Source organism: Pistacia vera, unplaced genomic scaffold, assembly GCF_008641045.1.
Source record: "Pistacia vera cultivar Batoury unplaced genomic scaffold, PisVer_v2 Contig660, whole genome shotgun sequence".
In the NCBI taxonomy this organism is placed as follows: Eukaryota; Viridiplantae; Streptophyta; class Magnoliopsida; order Sapindales; family Anacardiaceae; genus Pistacia; species Pistacia vera.
The window spans coordinates 693,768-717,014 of NW_022196513.1; the positions used below are offsets into that span (position 1 = coordinate 693,768).

General features: G+C 35.0%; 2 protein-coding genes across 5 annotated transcripts; one reads left to right on the plus strand and one right to left on the minus strand.

The window, feature by feature from the left end:
- Nucleotides 1–201: 201 nt before the first annotated feature.
- Nucleotides 202–3,123, minus strand: LOC116112382 (DUF21 domain-containing protein At2g14520-like). 4 transcript variants are annotated; one of them, XR_004125237.1, is made up of 5 exons: nucleotides 2,224–2,499; nucleotides 1,858–1,977; nucleotides 830–906; nucleotides 427–732; nucleotides 202–334 (listed from the first exon to the last, which is right to left on the minus strand). XR_004125237.1 is itself a non-coding variant. In XM_031398527.1 (4 exons), exons 2-4 carry the CDS (start codon nucleotides 1,949–1,951, stop codon nucleotides 631–633), a joined length of 273 nt encoding a protein of 90 aa, XP_031254387.1. In that variant the 5' UTR covers nucleotides 1,952–1,977; nucleotides 2,873–3,123; the 3' UTR covers nucleotides 214–630. The 4 variants fall into 4 exon arrangements, 3 of the variants coding, with proteins under 3 accessions (XP_031254387.1, XP_031254385.1, XP_031254386.1); XM_031398527.1 differs by lacking the exon at nucleotides 2,224–2,499 and adding an exon at nucleotides 2,873–3,123 and having other exon boundaries at nucleotides 214–732; XM_031398525.1 differs by having other exon boundaries at nucleotides 214–732.
- A 14,819-nt stretch (nucleotides 3,124–17,942) lies between these two features.
- On the plus strand, nucleotides 17,943–18,769 carry LOC116112314 (probable 2-oxoglutarate-dependent dioxygenase AOP1.2). Its single transcript, XM_031398468.1, has 3 exons — nucleotides 17,943–18,088; nucleotides 18,189–18,516; nucleotides 18,629–18,769. Exons 1-3 carry the CDS (start codon nucleotides 17,943–17,945, stop codon nucleotides 18,767–18,769), a joined length of 615 nt encoding a protein of 204 aa, XP_031254328.1.
- Nucleotides 18,770–23,247: the final 4,478 nt, after the last annotated feature.

Below are 23,247 nucleotides of genomic sequence, written 5' to 3' on the forward strand. Positions count from 1 at the left end.
AACTACTCTAAATTCAATTCAATTAAGAATATAAACAAATATGAACCAAAATAAATAAATAACCCATAAACAAACAATAACATATAATAAAAAGCTACAAATACCAACCAAAATAAATAAATACAAAATCACTAATACACAATTACACAAAAACAAACAAAATAAGTTAATAAACTATAAATACCAATTAAAATAAACAAATACATAATCCAATATTCAACAAAAAACATTCTTAGGATAGCAAATGTTCATCCCAAAGTGGACGTGATAGAGTCTCTTGATTCCACTGTCTTGAGATCAGTCAATGTCATATCAAGATCATCATCCAAATCATCTTTCACCTCATCATTTACAAAACAATGATCAACTACAAATATTAATAAATGTAAATAATAAAATATAAGAAATATTATGTTAACATGTTACCTTCAAACTCATATCCATATAGCCAAGTTCGAGTGCATATCAAAGATTCTGCATTTTTTGGTCGAAGTGAGCTTCAATATTTGTTGAGCACTTTACTGCCAATACTAAAAGCGGACTCTAAGGCTATGGATGTTATTGGCATTGCCATGATATCACGAGCCAAGTTGCCATCTGTCCTGATCTCAGCTCTAAGAGAAAATCCAGTTAGAGTCGGATCCTCACCTCACCAAACAGAAGAATCAGTGTAACTGAAATCAAAATTGCACCCCAAGCTGTTATCAGACCATCAAGAAAAATCGGAAGTGCCTGAAAATTAGAAAGAAAAAAATTCATTCAGAACATTTATTTATCCTTCCAAGAAATCTAACCAAATAATTAGTTCACAACATCTGAATAATATTACCTCCATGGCAGCAGCATTGCAAATGAGTAGAGTGCATAGCAACAGATGCTGCTTTTTGACAACCGACAATATCTTTGCTGTAGCACAACTTATCAGCATAAGAAGTATGTAACATATTAAGAAATTTCCATGCAAACATATCAAGTAGTCCTTGGGTTGTCAATATAATTGTAAAAGGTCAAGTTGTAGATATATAGCATTCGCAGTAGCGGTTATTACCAATTACAGACCATGAATTGTAGAAGATTTAGTAGTTGGGCCTGCTAACAAAATCTAGGATGCCCAAAAACTATTCTCCAAGCTCCAATAACATTTCTGGATCACAAATAGTCTACTGATGTAGGACAGAAACTCACAAAATCAACAAAACCAAATGAGGAAGATTAAAAATACTTGGAAGTTATTTTGAATATAATTCACTTTCTAGAACTTCCTGAGGATTTTGGATTAGTTTTCCAGGTTTTAATCTAAACCAAACTTTTCACTACAAAAAGGCTATCAAACTACAATTTTCATTTCTAGATTTTACAATCCATTTTTTACTTTAATAAAAAAATTCGCAATTCCTGGTAAAATTAATTCTTTCTCAAAACTTCTCTGATAAAAAATATATATAGCCCTTACACCACATAATCCTATTTACATTGAACTTAGAGACATCATGCTACCAAATCCCGTACAAAACTCTTCCGTAACTTTTGAAACATCCAAACAGAACGTTTTCACAAACTTAACCAAAACTGGAAACTTAAACAACAAATTTTCTAACTCTCAACATCATCACCCCAAGAAACCATACAAAACTAACTTACATCAGAGTCAGATCCGAATTTTCGAAGATGCAAATAACTCTACATTAGCTTCAATCTTTTTAAGTAGAACTTACGGGATCTCCACAACCCACTTCTGTTCTCACTTTCTTAGCAACCCAACAACCAAAACAAACAAATGCAGTAGAGCAAAAGAGCTAAAACATACAAATAAAGAAACAAACATCATTCATAGCATAAAGAGATATAGATATATACCAGCATGTTTGCGATCCTTAGGAGTTCCAGACTTGGCAAGAACTTCAAGATCAACTAGATTCATAGACATGAGTCCCAAAGTAAGGCCAGACATCAGCCCAGCAAACAGCACCAAAAACACTATTATCACAATATGTATAAAGAAATTAGTCTCACAACAATTATACTCCGCCGCATTCTTTCCCCAAATCAAAAGAACACTCGAATTTCACCCCAAAGCAATCTCTTTGATCCCAACAAATATCTCTCAACTAATAACCAAAATGACTGCGTATTAAGCAACACTGAACAAAAGCATATGCCCAGAATGTTCAAGAAATTTAATATCATAAATAAATCAAAAAAGCATAAGCAGTTTAGCTTAACTGCAATGTTGTCTGATCTGGGAAAGAGGTGCAGCAATCTTAGCACCAACGAGAGCATTATTTTTCCCAAGTGCAATGTCTATAAGGACAGTCTGGATTGCTGACTCGATTAAGTTTCCAGAAGCTGCGAGTTCTTTTGGTATTGGAACAGTAATTAATATTCCAGATCCAGTTACAAATTTCCTATTAGTACTTAAGAGTTTCTATAGTTAAATTTTCATTTGGGATTTTGTGGATGAAAAACGGAAAGCTTAAGGCAAAGCCTTGAAGCAGAGGAAACTAAAAGAAAGGATTAAATTTTATATATATATATATAAAAGAAAGGATTAAATTTCATTTAACACAAGACTCACCCTTTCGAAATCAAACAGACAAGAACTTGCTCTTTATTGATCTTTCATTGTAAGGGGAGATAAACCCACGTTATTGGCCATGATTTCACCCAAACACAAACACACTCAACCCAAACAACTCTACATATCTACGTACAGGGAAAGCTCAACCAGACAACAATATAAGTGTAAACAATGTTAATCTCACAAACAAAAATTAAAATACAAAATATTAACCATTCAAACCAAAAAGAAAACACAAAATCTGTCAAAAAAACAAAAACAAACACACAAAATTAGGGGTTAGGGATTCATTACCAGCCGACGAGTGACGAACTGACTATTAATCGAAGATGGAGACACCGAGATAGGGAGTTGATTCAGTTGAACTTCAGACAAAGAAGAATGACGAGAGATTGAGATGCGACCGCGATAAGGTTGCTGAGAATCTGAGAGTGAGAAATTAGAGATGAGATGAGAGTGAGAGATTAGAAATGTGAGAGATCAGAGACGACTGAGATGAGATGAGACTGAGAGAGTGAGAGGTGTGAGTGCGTCTGTGCGTGACTGCTGCGTGAATGGCGAAGGCGTGAAAAAATTAGGGATTCAAAAAAAATGAAAAAGTTCATTTCTGTAAATACGGGTGCCCGCGGGTTCACCCGTATAAACCTTTTGTTTTTGGGTCGGGTACGGGTACGAGTCTAAAAAAACAGGTTTAATAAATTGGACTCGTACCCTATATTATTTACCTGGGTACGGTCCAACCCGCGGGTCCAGACCCTTTTTGCCAAGTCTACCAAAAGGTTTTGAAATGATAAATAGGTACCTTCTGTCATGTTCTGTTAATGATTTTCGTTTGATAATAGTGAAAAGACTAGAATGCCCTTGAAAGTTTGATATTTTAGTTTTTTATAAATTTAAAATTTCTAAAAAACCGCCCAGGTTTGCTAATTTAACTAAATACCCCAATATATAAAAATTTTGTAAAATAAAAAAAATACCCCCACACCCACAGTGCCAAATTCTAGTCACCACCGCTGGGATCTGGCCAGAAAATTGTTTTACAACACAGACCCCGTCGGATATGTGTCGTAACGCGTCGATCTGGCATTTTTCGGCCAGATCCTTGGCGGATCTGGTCGGCGAGGCCGGAAAAGGCCACATGGAGTTTTGCGGCCTCGACAGCCAGATTTGGACGTAGATGTGGCCGGAAAAGGCCATATCGATGTGTTACGATACAGATCTGATGGGTCTGTGTCGTAACGCAATTTTTCGGCCAGATTCCAACGCTGATGGCCGAAATCTGGCACTGCAGGTGGGGGAGTGTTTTATTATTTTACAAAAAAATTATATATTGGGGTAGTTAGTAAAATTAGTAAACTTAAGAGGTTTTTTAGAAATTTTTAAATTTATAAAAAACTAAAATATCAAACTTTCAAAGGTATTTTAGTCTTTTCACTATTATCAAACGAAAATCACTAACAGAACAGGACAAAAGGTATCTATTTGTTGTTTTAAAATCTTTTAAGTATCACCTTATTATTTTGATAAATCTTGGGTATGTATAGGTCGTTCGGCCATAAAACTTGCAAAATCTCAGGCTGGTTACATAATCTGCTTTATGCCTTTAATATTTGTTGAATTTCCCAAAGCCTAATGTGATAACCAACAAAGAAATTACTCAGATTCTCACGCACCTGGAATTTTGTTACCTTGGGCCTAATTTTAATCTTTTTCTTTTTTCTTTTTTCATTTTTTTTGGGTAAAAAAGCATAATCCCCTTTATTATATGCCATATATAACTTTATTCGTCTCTATCTAGTGATGTTGAAAAATTGCACATGAAAAAGATTCAATCCAATCAAATAGCATCTTTACGTCTATTACTCCTACAACTGGGGATTAATTTGTAACTTAATTAAAGTGCATATCGGCTGTAGGGTCGGTCAGGCATTTAATGGTTTTCGGAACAATATGTCAGAGTTTACTTTAAACTTGCATTTGACACGTGGTAGATAATTTAGTTCTAGAGAGTTAGATTCACTTAAATTGTAAATACTATTTTGTGTTTAGTAAATGTCAGACCAAATGTAATTTAAATCTAATTATATAAGCGGATAAGTTCAAAATTCTCTACTAAATTGATTTGGTGTTTTTAAAAAAAAAAACCAAAAAAATTTGGGTCCATAGTCATTAACCAAAATTGCAACCCCGTGCCAATGTAACTAACTTCTTTAACGAAATACTATTATACCATCATCCTTAACCTTCCAACACTTGAGTAAAAGCTTGTCATTTTCAAACTTTCATTTGCAATCTCTCACACCAAAAATAAAATATCAAGCAAGTAGAATCACTACATCCAAGCAACAAGATTGATCTTTAACTTAAAATTGTTATATTTCTGCTATTTTTCATTTTTTATGTTACAGTAACTGTCTTCAATATTTCTTGGTTTACATAATTTAATATACCACCAGGCTAAAAAATACTCCCATGGACAAAATATTTTACATAATAGCATAGAAAATTATGCCAATAAAGAAAGACAAAATATGTATTTTAAACCAGTTGGCGTATTTTTAAACCAATTGGCATAAAAATTATGCCATCTAGGAATCTTTACAAGAAATTTCCCAATTTGTGTATTTTCCCATGCCAATTGGAAAAATAGCATCAAGTGTCGAACCACCTACAATTCTTCAAATTCAGCACAAACAAAACCAATACACTTCTATTCACATCAAACACAACATCACCCACACCACCAGCACTCATAATATTCATAAAAGAGTAATGCTAAGTCTATAACTCAATCTCACAATCTTTTCTCATAACTCTGACGTAGCAGTTCGTAATTGGTTAGCTCGCAAATAGGCAGGCAGGACCCGTAATAAATATGTGGGATCCATTTACGAGCTGTCACATCGAGGGTTGTGAAATTTGGTTGTGGACCTAACATTACTGTTCGTAAAAACAACTTTCACAACAATAATCACATTAACCCGAAAACTATAGAAATTTAAAATCCAAAAACCTTAACTCAAACCCAAAAATCTTACATAAACTAAAAAATCCAAATATTCCGTTAACTTTTTCTCACCACCAAAATTGCCTAGAAATTAATCAAATAAGAATCAAAATACTACCTTTAATCGATGTATACCGTGTTAATGTAGTAAGGAAGTGAAAATCCAAAAATCAAAATCGGCTCCAACTCTTTTTTTTTTAAATGGGAAACCCGTGGAGAAAAATTTGCTTACATATGAGGGTAATTTCGGGAAAATGGCATTTGTTGGTTATATGGATATAGGGTTTGAAATTTTGGTTAATTATTATAGGCCCTCAAAATTTTGGTTATTTAATTAAAACCCATTGATTTAACTAGATAATTGGATATTTATATAATGTAATATGCAAATTTATGTATGTTTTATTAGCAATTCATTAATATGATTTGTTTGTAATGATCAATGGTCTTCCTTTCTAATAGAACGCACAAATATTTAGTACACTGCTTTGTCCGGTTGTGAAAAATTGTACAGTCAAGTTTGTTTTGTCCAACACTATATGAACAATCGCGCCCTATATATGATCGGTGGATACTTTTAATTGACTTAAGTTTTACAAAGTTCATTTGTATTTTATTACTCAATTTCTAGAAAAGCTTTGAAATTATCTTATCATTCAACTATTATGGATTATTGGAATAAGGGGAAAAGTTTTCCACTTATCCAAAGTATTTATTCTTGGGTGACCACGAGTGTGTGATGTGTAGATGCAAAAAATCTACCGTCATGAAAATTGGGTCTGATCCCGTAAAATTGAGGCCACTAACAATCCGTTAGACCTGCACACATGAAAGGGCAAGCGTGAAGCTTCCGGAAAACACCAGGGTGGTGTCTGTCATAGGCACTCCGACGCTTAAGTCAGCAAGTCTGAAAGAGATTATTTAATAAGAATTAAGGAGAAGAAGAATTACCCGGAGTCTTGTCGAAGGCTAGGACTACAGTGAAAGTGTCGAGTTCTTGGGAGCAAGAACTTCAAGAGCAAATAGATGGTGTTGAGTAGAGTAGATTGACTATCGGAGATTGCATGCCTAATGAGAGGGTAAGCCTCTATTTTTATAGTGAACCCAAGGGGTTGGAATCCTAGTAAGACATTGAGTTCTATTTTGGGAGATAATCCCTATCATGATTTCTTGACCTTATCAGATTAAGTTTAATAGTTTATATAAGATTTGGAATCTTAGTAATGGGGGATAATCTCTATCCTGAAAGAGATATGATATCTTGACCTTATCAGATCAAGTTTAATAGTTTGAGTAAGATTTGGAATCATAGTAGAAAAGGAAATAGAATGTGATTCTGATTTCCTATTTATAGACTGTTGTAGGCTAATGGGCTGAAATCCAGTTTAAATAGCCAAACTAGTAGAGTGGGTAGTTCACAAGGTGATTTTAATTGTAGGCCCGATCAAGATTGGGTTGAGGCCTTGGGCCATAATATGTTTATTTAGTTATTAGGCCTCGTCAAGCCCAAGATGATTTTTGGCGCTAACAGTTAGCCCACCACTTTCTAAGTTAAAGAGTATTTAGCTTAGAGAGTAGATTTAATCGAATGTGTCAACTTATGAATTGGGCTGGGCCAATCGAAGGTGTAAACTTAAGAATCAGGCTGGGCCGATCGAAGGTGTAAATTTATGAATCGGGCCAGGCCGATTGAAGGTGTAAACTCATGAATTGGGCAAGGCCAATCGAAGGTGTAGAATCGTGAATCGGGTAGGGCCGATTCGAATGTGTAAACTTATGAATCAGGCAAGGCCGATTCGAAGGTGTAGAGTCATGAATCGGCGGGGCTGATTCGAAGGTATAAACTCGTGAATCGGGTAAGGTCAATCTGAAGGGGTAAACTTATGAATTGGGTAGGCTAACCCGAAGGTATAAATCTGTGGATCGGGCAGGGCCAATTCGAAGGTGTAAATCTGTGGATCGAGCAAGGCCGATCCAAAGGTGTAAATCCGTGGATCGAGCAGGGCCGATCCGAAGGTGTAAATCCATGGATCGAGCATGGTCGATCCGAAGGTGTGAATCCATATTTCGGGCAAGGCTGATCCGAAGGTGTAAATCCGTGGATCGAGCAAGATTGATCCGAAGGTGTAAATCTGTGGATCAGGTAGGGCCAATCCGAAGGTGCAAATCCGTAAATCGAGTAGGGTCGATCCGAAGATACAAATCCATGGATGGAACAGGGCCGATCCGAAGGTGTAAATCTGTGGATCGGGCAAGGCCAATTCGAATGTATAAATCTATGAATTGAGCAGGGTCGATCCAAAGGTGTAAACTCGTGAATCAGGCAGGATCGATTCGAAGGTATAAACTTGTGAATCAGGCAGGGTCGATTCGAAGTGTATGCCAAGTGGAGCTTGTATGGAGCATGTGGTCGAGTCTGCGTGACCGGCTTGTAGTTGAAACCTTTGAGGGTTGTGTGGCCCCGTCGGCGTGACCGACTTTGTAGTTGAAAACATTTGATTGAAGCTAGAGCAGTGACATGCATGGCATGCATGTTTTAAGTAAAGAGCCGAATGGAGAGTCAATATGCATGGTGTTCATGTGTAATAAACCAAATGAAAAATAAAACTTAAATGGAAGAATGGCATGCGTGAAGCGCATTTATCAATAGTAAACCGAGTCAACCGAATAAGTCATAGGGAGAAAGTAATATGCATGGCAGCATGGTGTGCATATATAATAAAGCAAATGAATAATAGGTTAAAGAGAAAGAAAAATACCAATGAAGTGGATGAGCCAAATGAAGATGATTGAACCGAATGGGGAATTCCAACCGAATGAAAACCATTCGTCCATCATATTGGAGCAAGTAATGTCCCCCATGCTGAGAAATGTAAGAAAATTAGGCAAGCAATTGCATCGCATGTTGAATGCTCCATACAAGTTGGGTTGGCTCACGTTGCCAAGTGAGAGATGTTAGTCGAATGGGAGTGTCTATGGTACTTGTCATGTTGTGGTGCTTGACATATGCTAAGTTGTAATGAGACATACCTTTTACTTGACTCTTCTCGAGATGTCGAATGGAGGATGCCTACCGACTGATGAATTTGACATTTCATTTAGCCGAGTGAAGCTGGTTGGAAGTAGGTAGGAGTCTTTTATTTGGTTGTGAAAACTAGTGGTCTTCCAGATACAAGAGTGCACTTTTGCCAAGATGATAAAGAGCCATGTTGTGAGGCTTTAATAAAAGGTCTTAGCATACTAGTGACTAGGTTGAGAGCAGCCAAGCGAGCTTGAGGCAGCTTGTTTGTGGCTGAGTCGGTTAGCTTCATGTTTGCCGAGCAGAGTTGTGGGAGATTTGGATCGGTGATTGGTAGAGTGTCGTAAGAAAATGGCCAGCAGTTGTGAACGGGTTTTGACTGGAATGTTCTACAAACTGGAGCTGAAGCTGTTGTCGATGGTGAAGGAGATGGCGAGAAGAAGTGATGGTGAATGGATTTGGACTGAAATTCTTAGTAAATTGGAGCAGAAATCAATGTTGATGCTAATGGAGATGGCAAGAAAAAGTGGTCAGCGTTATATGTTGATAAGGAGGGGGTGGAAGAAATTGGTCTGTGGCGTGGCATATGAAGTGCTATGATCGGCTCCGGAAAAAGCATATTTAATTCTAAGACGTAGAAAAGGGAAAAGGGAAAGTGCATTCATGTTGAGCAAAAGAAAGTGGAGAGTTGAAAGTGGAGAGTTGAAAGTGAAGGAGATATGAAAAAAGAGTTTAAAAATGCCCGTTACAAATATTGGGAAAGACAAGTGTCAATCGGTGGAAAAGCCTTTTTTTAGTCTTGTACTTTATGTGAAGATGTTTTGGACGAGTCAAGCCGTAGTGTTTCAAGTCCTAAGATTAAGTGGCAACTCATGCTAAACAAGTAGTCAAAGAGTAATAAAACTAAGTCGAGTGGTACGTGGTGCTTTTAGGCGAGTGTGTGAGGGATCAGTGGTTTGGATAAATACTTGCTTGAGCCAAGTAAACGCTGCTGGGTTGGGAACAAGAAATAAAGGACCCTTGACATATCTCTTACCATATTTTACACCTCTCAACTCAGTGAAGACAGTCAAAGCCGAGTGATCATTCCTTGTGTTGTGGAGGTTTGGCCAGTTGGTTGTTTTTAGTGCTGGGCTGAAGATGGTGCAAGCAATTAGAGGGGATTGAACTCTTGAGGAGAGATGAGAGAAAAAGGACAAAGGGGATAGAAAGTTCATAATTGGTAAACTTGTTCTAGTTGTCCCGATATGTTCGAGCCCTTGAAAAGCTTGGTATCTTGAGGTTGCTTCGGTAGGTATCCCATGTTTCAGATAATGAAAGTTGAGAGTTTAAAATTTAGGCGAAGAAGTGAGCACGAGTAAAGGAGAAAGAGGAGAGAAATCGGGGGAAAGAATTTTATTTCTTTTCTTTGAGCAGTGTTTGGAGAGATCGTATGTTTCAGAGGGTGGATTTTTTGGGTGAATGAGTCTGAGCGAGGCATGGAAAAAGTGGGTGTTTTTTGCTTCAAAATTTTGAATCTAATGGTCTACGGGATCACTTGGTTGTTCCTATTGAGTCTTTAATGAAGGAATGGTTCCATTAGCAAGTGACTCCATTGAGCAACTCTACGCCAGCCACCAGCTCTTATCATAAGAGAGAGAAGAAGGGAATGCAATGGTTCATGAAGTGGGGAAAAAAAAAGCAAAGTATCTTTTGGTGAAGAGGTGTGGGAAGAGGTGTTTGGTTCAGACTGGTTCAAAAGAAAAAGAGAGCAAAGGAGGAGAAATAGAGGGAGTGAATAATGATAATAATAAAGAAAGGAAGAGAGATAATGTAGACGAAAATTTGGATGGGATTACAAAAGGACGACGGGATAGATGACTGGGTAACCGGATTTTTGTTTCCAAGTTCTCGGTTTATTCGCATGATGCATCATGTTAGGTGGCGTTTGAACAAACCAAAGGCGGACAAAATGAAACTCTCATTTTCCTAGATGCAACGGGGTGCCAACACTTGGTCAGGATGATCAAGTCGAGTGGTGACTAGAGTGGAGAGCCCAGCGACGTATCTTCCAAGGACGGGTTGAGTGGAGAGTGTGATGCGAAGGATCACAATGTGGGGGCCCCTTCCATTAACAAAGGTTATGGGGATGAGCCAAGTCGACCAGGATGTGGTATTTCGGAAGCCATTTAGCCCATGGAGATGAGTGGAGTCGAGCGGGAAGAGTGTGGGAGTTCTCAATAAATTATTTGAATGAAATCCAAACGTGTTGACAAAGCTAGAGGAAGATGGATAAAGGTGAAGAATGTGAAAACACATTGGTGTATGTGGTGCTACGAGGTTAGGGTACTCTTACCTAGTTCCAAGACATTGACAGTGGTCTGTCAGCCGGGTTGAGTGGAGACAGTCCAAGAGGTAGATGAAGTTGGTGGAAAGGAATTCCACGCCTCCTTTCATGTTACAAGTCATCGTTGGCAGATGATTGTCAAAGTTCCACGGTGGGCGTCAAACTGTAGATGCAAAAAATCTACCGTCATGAAAATAAGGTCTGATCCCATGAGGTTAAGGCCACTAACAATCTGTTAGACTAGGAGTCTTGTCGGAGGCTAAGACTATGGCGAAAGCGGCGGGTTCTTGGGAGCAAGAACTTCAAGTGTAAATAGATGGTTTTGAGTAGAGTGGATTGACTATCGGAGATTGCATGCCTAATGAGAAGGCAAGCCTCTGTTTTTATAGTGAACCCAAGGGGTTGGAATCCTAGTAGGACATTGAGTCCTATTTTGGGAGATAATCTCTATCATGATTTCTTGACCTTATCAGATTAATTTTAATAGTTTATATAAGATTGGAAATTCTAGTAATAGGAGATAATCCCTATCCTGAGAGAGATATGATTTCTTGACCTTATCAGATCAAGCTTAATAGTTTAAGTAAGATTGAAATCTTAATAGAAGAGGAAATAGAATGGGATTCTGATTTCCTATTTATAGACTGTTGTCGGCTAATGGGCTGAAACCCAGTTTAGATAGCCAAACTAGTAGAATGGGTAGTTCACAAGGTGATTTTAATCATAGGCCCGATCAGGATTGGGTTGAGGCCTTAGGCCATGATATGTTTATTTAGTTATTGGGCCTCGTCACGCCCAAGATGATTTTTGGCCCTAACATGGTGCCTTTATCAAACTAAAAGCATCTTTTTCAATTTCTTCAGACAAATTAATATTAACTATTTAATGTAACTTTGATTAGATATTTTATGTGAATGTAGTATATATTTTGTTATGTAACTGTTCATTAAAAAAAAAATCATATAATAAGGTTAATATTGACTTATCAGTTACCCTAATACTCTATTCTTGCCACTGGGGGAGGAATCGCACCTAACATTACCTAATTAAATTTTTAATATCTTTCTTAATCTCCATGCCACTTGTATTAATTTCATTTCCATTACAAGCAATTGAATAGTTTTACAAAATATAGAAAATAAAGGTATACAGTGTCAAAAAGAAAGTCTATAAAGCCAGTGAAATTGCAGTCCCCTTTATGAGATTTGGAACAAAACTGAAAGAAAACTGAGAACTAAAATTCGTAGATCTGATTTTATTTTTCTGTATATTACAAACTGCAGCTAACCTCTCTTTTATATGAAATGAGAGAGATGACAATGATAATGAAAAACGACACCTCACGAGCTAGTAAACAAAACAATTGTCTTGACCTTTTTGCCCTTTTTTTCTTTCTTTGGTCAACATCTCCCCTCAAACGCAACAGGGGTTATTCTATTCAACACTTCCCTTCAGAATTAAACTGGGATTGTGCCTGGTCTTTTAACTTGAGCAGCTCCAAGTTGTACCAACTTTAACAACTGCCAAGTTCCCAAAGCAGTATAACAGCTCCAACTTCAGCAGTTGCCAAGTTCCCCAAGCAATATAACAGCTCAAACTCCAGCAGCTGCCAAGTTCTCAAGCAATATGACAACTAGAAAACAAGAGAACTCTAGCAAACAGAAACATTTTGACACAAGAACTGTCAATAATTTGCAGAACTCCTTACTCTATTTGTACCATTGAAACGGGAACAAAAATATCAATAATCTGCAGAACTCTTACTCCATTTGTACCATCGAAACAGAAACAAAATGTCAATAATCTGCAGTACTCCTTACTCCATTTGTACCATCGAAACAGAAACAAATAAAAATTAATACACTGCAGAGAGACTCAACATACTCAATAATCTGTAGTACTTCTTACTCCATTTGTACCAATTTGCAATAATCTTCTCAAATCAGAAATGACACACTCCATATACTCAAGAATCTGCCACACTNTGGAGGCCACATGGTGTTGAATGGTTGCTATTAGAAGTGTTGATGTGTTGTTTGCATTAGCTTACAATGTTATAGCAATAATGGATGGTTATGGGAATGAGATTTTACACTTCCTTTAAGATGTTAAAGACTATTAAGGGGAGGTTTATTTGATCCATAAGTTAACCTATTGGTTAATGTCAATAGGAATTGATGTGGCATAGTTAATATGAAAATTCGGATTTAGTGAGCTTAGGGGTTCTGTTAACCCTGCTTTAGTATTTCGACCATAACTTGAGTTATAAACATTGAAATGAGATGATTCTTGAAGCATTAGAAAGCTAAGACACAGACTATAATTTATGTTTATGCCAAGAGCCAATTGGTTTGATAAATGGATGGAAAACGGCCTGAAGTATAAACTGGTTATTAAAGTTTAAGATTGAACATGATCAATTCTTATAATTATGAATTGATTATTAATGTATTATTGTAATTATGCCATGTCCTAATGTTTACCCATTAGTTAGATGATCTTTGAAAGATATACATGGTCATGATGTCAATGCATGATTAATGTTATGAAATGGCATGAAGATGCAATGTAATACAGTTTTTTTAAGATAATGTATGTAAGCAAGAGGTAATGTAAATGGATTGATAATCCATAGATGAATTAAAAGTATTAAGCTCACCAAAATATGTATTTACATGCCATAAGATGTTAGAGATNACTGAGCAAGAATTTGTATTACCAAAACAAGTATTACAATTATGATCAGTATGTAAAGTACATGTATTGGAATTCAAAGCAACATTGCTAGATGTACACTTGTCAGCAGAGGTATTTAGCTCATTCTAAAATGTTTTATTACTACCTAATGAATTATGACCAATTGAAGAAACAAAAGCTTTTGAGTTCAAACTGATGGGAATAGTCTTCATAGGAAAACTAGATGAAGTGTTAATAGTCAGGGAAGGTGATGGCAGACTAGAGGGAATGTGCAACTGATACAAGCCAGCTTTAATTCCTCACTGCAATAGCATTGTTCTGGTATCCTTGTCCTTAACAAGGCAGCAATCAGAACTAAATTCCACAACTACATTATTATCTTGTGTAAATTTTGAAATACTAAGAAGTTTCTTAGTTATTTTTGGCACACACAAAACATTTTTCAAATATAAACACTTAGACTGCAGAGAACTAGGTAACAAGGTAAAGCCAATATGTGAAATGTTGAGAGACTCACCGTTGCGTAATTGTAGTTGATCGACCCCCTCATAATTCCTGCTGGTTGCTAGTTGGTTAGGATCAGAAGTGACATGGTCAGTAGCACCTGAATCCATGTACCAGGCTGGATCAGGTGTGTTGGCAGTAGGGACAGTTATAGGTATTATGGTATTAGGAGGGTGAGATGGATTTTGATGAGTTGCAAAATAGTTCTGATTTGGTGATTGATATGGAGGAATAGTCATAGGTGCTATGGAGTGTGGATGGTGTAAGGGAGTTTGATGGGACACAAAGTAGGCTTGGCTGGGTGACTGCATTTGTTGACTGGGAACTGGAAAACTATGTTGTTGTGAGCCTTGCTACTGAGTAGAGAAAGAAGCATTGGTGCCTTCTTGTTGCAAATTGGTTCCTAAATGAGAAATGCTAGGATAAGATGCTTGTGAAGGGCCACTAGCAGAACTAGAATTTGGCCGAATACTAGAACCAAACTGTGGTGATGAAACCCCAAACTGAGCAACATAATTCACACCATACTGAGACAGAGAACCAGCATTGAACTATGGAGAACCAACATTGAATTGTGGAGGAGCTCCATTATAGTTCGAATTGTATCTATGGTAGCACTGGATTGCTGTATGACCAATTTTACTACAGACTTGGCAGATTGGTTTAGCTCGACCATTACCTCAGCCTCTTCCTCTTCCAAAAGGGTTGTAACTAGGTGCTCTAAAGGATGGAAAAGAAGCACTAAAAGATCCACCAAACTGATTTTGATGTCCAGTAGGGAAATATGGATCACCATGAATAGACGGTGCATAAGCCTGATACATTGGTGCAAGAGGCAGATTATGACTCAAGGTTATTACATTGTTGAGTGCGTTTGGAGTTCCAGTTACATCACCACTTGCATTGGTAGAGCCTTGCAGCAGCAGAGTGTACAGATTTGCCACCAGAATTATTGAGAGAAGCTAAATGACTGAGCTATTAGAAAAATCCAGTTTAAACTTCTCAAGTTCATCTCATACTTTTGAAGCAGGAATTGAGCTTCCTGTAATGTTACTGAATCAAACTTAGATTCAATTCGAGATGTCAAATTAACCACAGCAACACAAACTCTGGCCCTAGTCCATCCAATACATACTGAAGAGATCTTCATCAGTTCACCTGACCACTGGCGGACAAACTCTCTGCAATCCCTTCATTTTCTTAATGAATTCATTACACTCATACTTCCTTTTTGAGTGTTTTGAAGTAAATTCTTCAAGTGAAGTGCTTTGCTGGATGGTAAGAAATTCATTTTCAAGACTATACAAATTTCAGAGGCAAACTGACATTTGGAAAATGACTAAACATACATTCTGAAATAGAAGCCAAAAACCAAGTTACAAGAACCTTACAGTCTTTTTCCAAGCATATAAGCTGGATTAATCTTCCCTTTAGTTAGGTTATTTTCAATTGATTCAATAGAACAATCATTTCTGAAGCAATCAAGGGTTTAGGACAGGAACAAAACCTGTCAAATGTTCCTCTAATTCATGCGTCCTACGGCTGATAAGACTTGCAACCTCCAGAAGCGTAATTGTCTTTGTAATTATCCCTTGTAAGCTTCGGATTCACTACTTGTAAGCTAGATGAGAAGATTGAAGATTGAATTGAGAGAGTTGAACAGTGAAGACTGAGCTGAACCGAGAGCTGTTTTTCCATGTTACTATCAGACTGAAAACCAGAAACCTTAGCCATGGACGCTAGTCACAGGCTCTGATACCATGTGAGTTTTGGAAAAAAAATTGAAAGAAAACTAAGAGCTGAAATTCGTAGTAGATCGTTTTTTATTTACAGTACATTACAAACTGCAGTTGGCCTCCTTTTATATGAAATGAGAGAGATGACAATGATAAATAAAAACGACATCGCATGAGTTAGTAAACAAAACTACAGTTTGATCTTTTTACCCTTTTTCTTCTTTGGTCAACATGTTTCAACTCATTCTCATCCATAACCTCATCCCCAGTTTTTGTAATCGGTGGGCATGGGATTTCTGAAAAGCAAAAGGAATTCCTTTTTTCCTGATTCCACCTAAACTATCCTTTAAATGTATCATTTATACTTTTTTCTTAAAATTAAAGATATCACAGAAAGCATTTGAATTCGAAATTAAATCTAAATTCTTGGAAAAACCACGTTATTTTTAACCTTAATCAAATAGCTAGCTCTAATGCAACAACCAGGATTACAGTCTAATTTAGCCTTATCTTAACAAAAAAGGATATGATCGATAATTCATTACAGAAAAACATAATAAAAAGAGTGCATGGTTCTTCATTACATATGAAAATTTCCTTCATAAGCAGATTCGTACAAGAATAGAAACTAAAATATTATAGGCCAAAAAAAAAAAAAGAATTAGTTAACAATTAATTGGTGGCATGTGATGTCCAATCTATGATTCAAGAAAGGGTTTGTTTATTTATTTGGTTATGCTAACTAATGATTTCTAGATTGTTTATGCTAAATTGCCAATACCAGTCTTGTTTTTAGTCATTAAGTCAATGAAGCATAAAAAATATTGAGATAAAAACTGGATAAGAAATAATTAAAAAATAATTGATAATAATAATATCTTCTAACGTAACTATTTGATTGATTTATATGTAAGACATCAAATATTAATGAAATGACCTATATTGTCTCACTTAACACAATTTATTCCATAATTTAAACTCTGCTTAATTGTTTTTGGTACACCATCTAAACATATATATCGATTAGACTTCCCCTCTACTTTGCACATGGAAGCAAATAATATTGAAATGGGTTTATTGTTTTCTTCTATATTTTTCAATTATTTTTAGTTTATCATTTCTCCCGTTTCAAATATCTGATTCCGTTTTCTCTTCTCAGAATATACCAATTTTCCTAAACAAGACAAATCAATTATTGAAAGCATTGTTCTTAGTCTTTTTTTTTTTAACCTATCCAAGGACATGCCCTGTGGTAGGATGTCTTTGTCTTTGTATTTCTTTGCTTACTCTTCTCCTCTTATCTCTTTTCTTTAGCGTGCTTACTGCCTTGAAAGACAAAATAAGAGGAAATTAGGTTTTCAGTCAATTAAGTTTGTATTTTTATTCTTATCTAAGGGCCTGTTCTAAGTTAGAATGGTCAATCTTTTATGGCCTCTCTGTATATTCTCCTTTTTTTAATGATATAACTTACTTATCCAAAAAATAAAAAATAATGAAAGCACAAAACCTTTTAGTTGAATTGGTAGTTAAGATGTCACCAATCATATTTCCATATTATTTGCAGATGTAACTTTTTTTTTTTTTTTTTTTTCTGTGTGAGCATCTCTATGATATTCTTCACAAAAGTCAGGAGAATTCGGATAAGACGGGATTATAAGTCAATAAAAAAAATTAAAAAAAAAAAAGTTTCGGACTTTAAAAGGGCAACTTAGAATCTCAATTCCCTCTATTTAACCTGAGTTTTCCACGTAATTAGCCCTCATCCCTTGGACTTTCAAAATTTAAAATTTAAAAATTAAAATAATAATAATAATAATAGTAATAATAATAATAATAATAATAATAATAAAACCAATATCAATCCCGTAACAGCACCAAAAGTTCCCATTGTAGATTTATCAAAGGAAAATTTGCAGCCAGGTTCAAGTTGTTGGGTATCAGCATGCAATGAAATCATGGTTGCTCTTGAAGAATATGGCTGATTTGTAGCTTCGTACCACAAACTCTCTTCAGAATTTCGTGAAAACGTATTTGACGCGCTCAAAGAATTGTTTCGACTTCCAGAAGAAACAAAAATGAAAAATGTGGACCCGAACCCTGGTCATGGCTACTTGAAGTTGCCCAATCTTCCTCGTCATGAAGGCTTAGGCATTGAGTTTGCAACAAATAAAGAGGCGTGTAAAAATTTCACAAACGTCTTGTGGCCAAAAGGAAATGATCGGTTCTGTTAATTATCAAATTATTTGTTGAATGTTTCTTCTTATTAATTAAGATTAGATCGTTCTGATTAATTATTCGTTTCAATTATAAATATTGGTCAGTGAAATCGCTCATACATTCGCAAACATTGTAGCGGAATTGCAGCAATTGGTGATGAGAATGTTGTTTGAAAGCTATGGCATTGATGAGAAGCATTACGAGTCTCAAAGGAGATCAACTACATATCTTCTTCGTTTCTTGAATTACAGAAAATGTCATAAAACAGAAAAGAATACTGCTGCTTTAAGTGGTCATACAGATAAGACCTTGGTGTTGATTCTTTATTCAGATGAAGTTAAGGGTTTGGAGTTAAGAACAAAGGATGGAGAGTGGATGCATTTTCAGCCCTCGCCTTCATCTAATTTGGTCATCGCCGGTGATGTAGGCATGGTGAGTCAATCCAAAATCCTCTCCTGATATGAGCTTTTACCTGAAAGAAGGAAAAAATAAAAAAGAGAGATATTCACTTGTGCTGTTTGCATTCTTAAGTGGAGTAATACAGGCTCCTAAAGAGCTAGTTGATGATGAATATCCATTAAAATACAAGCCATTTGATCATCAAGGATTACTTCAGTTCTTTCAATCAAGCAATGTCCCAAATAAAAGGGACAGCGACTGCATAAAAGCCTACTGCTGCGTTTAATCATCACTGAACTTCAGATGCGTGCACACCTATGTTAAATTTTATTCATGTTCAGAGTTTGTTCAGTTAATTAATAAGGGTTTTTCAGAATATTCTTCCATGGCTTTCTTGTGTTTGGATTTGTCATTTTTATATTCTTGCAATAATTCTGTACCTGTTCTGTTTACTAGTGGAATTCTTTTTTTTAAATAATCGCAGAATCACGAGTTCATACAATCTAGAAATTATCCACGAGACTATGACTTTTTTTTAAATGGGCTTTTTTAATTCATTAAAATATTTATGAGACTATGACTTTTTTTTTCTTTTTTTTTTTCTAGTTAATTAATGTATTTCATGTGTGAAACTTAGGGTTTGAACGAAGAATTTGAGAGAAAAATTAGAGAGTAGACGAGTATTTGGATTTTAGTAGATTCAATGATTAATTAGTTCAGTGTACGGTATGTTTTATAACAAACTAACATAGACTACAACGGCATCACTTTGGCTTAGACTAATCTTAATACAAAACGACGACGTTTTGAGGTACAAAGTAAAATAGCTACTGGAGGCCTCCTTAATATCATGCTATAGATTGAAGATTTGTGAATTTCTTCTGGGCTGCACTCTGTTGAGACATCAATTTAAGCAACATATTCTTTCTAGCTAATTTTAACATTTGTGTCAACATTCAACCTTTATCATTAAAACGATCCAGTCTCAACTTATAAGAAATGGAAATATAATTATATATAATGATCACAATATGAATGAAAAGTTACAAATAACCCTTTAAGGGTGTGTTTGGTTGAGAGTAAACCCCTGAGGTAATATTATCTTATATTACTTAAAGTACTATATTTGATTATCAAGTAATATAACATTCTAGTAATTTTCTAAAACCAATAGTAATTACTGTTGGTTATATAAGTGGTAATCTGATTATCTTTATTTTCTTAAGTATTTTAAGATTACTTAGTAATCTTAATTTTATTATAATTTTACCCTTAACTATTAAAATTTTTGGACAAAAATGCTCTTATTTTGAAATTAATTTACATGAACCTATCATTACAATTTTACCCTTAATTAATTAAGTTTTTTTGACAATAATGCCCTTATATTTAAAACAAATTACAGGTCACCCAAGATCACTGCAACTCGCTAACCACCACCGATAGTTGTCGAAACGGTGCACGACCAATGGATCTAGTTGACCAAACACCGATCTAGTCATTTTCGAGCATATCGATGACCGAAAATGGCCAAATGGATGTAAAACGGCCAGATCCATGGCCATTAACACCCAGAATTCTTATGCATGACAACGGAATAGATTTGGCCATTAACCGCCAGATCCATGGCGCACAACAACCACAAATCTGGCCGTTAACGACCATTGATCTGGCCGAAAACGACCAGAATATATCTAACCGTTTTTGGCTAGATCCATGACCAGATCGACGCACAGTCGGTCAGACTCAACCGGTTGTGTGCCTTTTTGGTGACTACCGATGGCAGATGACAGTGGTGGCCAACGGTCAACAATAGCTTATTGTGGGTGGGAGTGATTTTTTTACAAATTAAATTTTTATATGCCTGAGGTGTTTTAGCAAAATTTCAATTGTAGGGGGTTAAAAAGATGATCCAAAAATTAATATTATATTAATATCTAAAAAGGAGGGCAATCTAGTAATCTATATAACATACCCACCAATTAATTTATTTCAACCTAATCAAATACATTTTCCTAAATATTCCTACTAATCTACATTATAATCTATCTTTCTATTAATATAACATTTCCAATAATACAACATTCTCTCAACCAAACGCACCCTAATAGTTGTTTCTATTCTATATAGTTTACTATATGATGCAATATGTGTCTCAAAAGCATCATTAGTTATTATGTATCCTAAAAAACAAATGTTCGTGGAAAATTTATGTATTATTGATAAAAAAAATTTACTCTATCAAGGTATGGTATCATGCCCATAAATTTAGGTTTTATTCGTATCTCTCTCCCTTTATATGTTTTCTCAGGAAAAAAAAAAAAAAAAATTCCTTTAATATGTATGTTTATAATACATCTCTCTCTATATATAATCCCCAATTACTAGATAATTAACAAATTCACGTCAAAAATAAGTATAATGAAGACAAAGTGCCTAACTAATTTAAAGATTCTTCAAAATTAAAGTAAGCTATTTTTTATGAGTTATATATATATAGATTTATTACCGTTGTAATATAATTATACGAGGATCATACATATTTACTTTTAGATCTTTATGTATAAAATATTATTTTATTCTAATGAGTGAATCCAACAGTATTCAAACATTATCTTGACTAGAGAATTGTATATATATGTGTGTGTATGTGTTTTTTTTTTTTTTTTTTTTCTTTTTGTGATCGGTATGAAAAATCTATTCCACAAGATTAATTCCGAAGATGTTTTGATAAGATTTTGAAATAGCCAATTAAAAAGCCCATTGGCGAGTCAGCCAACCATACAAAGTAGTTGCATTTAGGTTTCTTCCTTCTAATTTCCTTTCCTTTTGGCTAATTGTAACTCATCCAATCTTATAATTTAATTAGGCTTGCTGCTGCCACTAATTAGTCAATAAAATCTCACCTATCAAGCTCGTCAGTCAATTACACAAATCAAACCCTAATCAATTTCATATATCAGGTTCATCCCATCAGCCGTCCACATCACAAATCATTCGATATCTTTTTTCCTATAGTATTTGCACATCTCTGTTCAAAATTGGGATAATTGATTCCTAAAATTTGTTAAATAATCTTAAAAAACTTATATAATGTGATACAAGTTGTCTTAGCGATCCTAACTTTTGACAATTCTTATCCTTTTGGCTTTTTCATAAAAAATATTATTGACTACGTTAAACAAAGGCTGCTCAACTTGTTTTTATTATTTTTTTTCCTACTTGCGAATTTAAAATAAATCCCTCCCACTCTAGTCTGAGTTGGGTGGGGTTTAAGCACGTGAAAACTTGTACCTTCTAAATATTTAGATCTCTGAGAGTGAAATTTCAGAAGCCATCTTATCCTACCTCTCAAAAATNAAAACGAATAATGCAAAGACATAAATGCTCATGTAGAAGATGGGCCATTCGACAAAGATGTCCTCCAAACTTGCTACTATATAGACTTTTTTGATAAGCGATCGCATCTCTCATAATTCAATTACCAATAATTTATGAATAAAAATTAATGTTTAGTGTAGGTCAAAACTAGCTTTAAATTCATTAATCTTTCTGAGGATAAAATAAAGAATATAATATTATAACATAACATAAAGTAATTAAATAAGTATATATCAAGATGATGAGTATGTCCCAAGATGCATGCTTATTATATATGTTGGATACTATATAGTATTAATTGTTGATAAAATTGAAACAAATTTAACCCATACGATTAAAGGACTTAATCATATATGCACCGTAAAATATGTCCCTCATAATTAGAATTTAGGTGTTTTATATATATATATATATATATATATATATAGTATTACTCTTTTGACCAAAATGGTTAGTGTACATAGTATTATTCTTTTGTATTAGGTATGAAAAATCTATTTCACAAGATTAGTGCACACTATTCAAACTTGGATTAGTACAAAATAGTTAGTGCACAGAATTATATATATAGTATTACTCTTTTGTACAAAATGGTTAGTACACATAGTATTATTATTTTGTATTAGGTATGAAAAATCTATTCCACAAGATTAGTGCACACTATTCAAACTTGGATTAGTACAAAATAGTTAATGCACATAGTATTATTCTTTTGTGTTAAGTATGAAAAATCTATTCTACAAGATTAATTCTAAGATGTTTTGATAAGATTTTGAAATAGCCAATTAAAAAGCCTATTGGCGAGTCAGTCCAACCATATTTTACTATTATAATCAAATGAGAAATGACTTTTGCCTTCGAGACGCGGGATGCCAACACCACCAATACAAAGTAGTTGCTTTTAGGTTTCTTCCTTCTAATTTCCTTTCCTTTTGGCTAATTGTATACTCATCCAATCTTATAATTTAATTAGGCTTGCTGCTGCCACTAATTAGTCAATAAAATCTCACCTATCAAGCCCGTCAGTCAATTACACAAATCACACCCTAATCAATTTCATATATCCGGCTCATCCCATCAGCCTTCCACATCACAAATCATTCGATATCTTTTTTCCTATAGTATTTGCACATCTCTGTTCAAAATTGGGATAATTGATTCCTAAAATTCGTTAAATAATCTTAAAACACTTATATAATGTAATACAAGTTGTCTTAGCAATCCTAACTTTTTGACAATTCTTATCCTTTTGGCTTTTTCATAAAAAATATTATAGTTAATTGACTACGTCAAGCAAAGGCTGCTCAACTTGTTTTTATTATTTTTTTCCTACTTGCGAATTTAAAATAAATCCCTATCACTCTAGTCTGAGTTGGGTGGGGT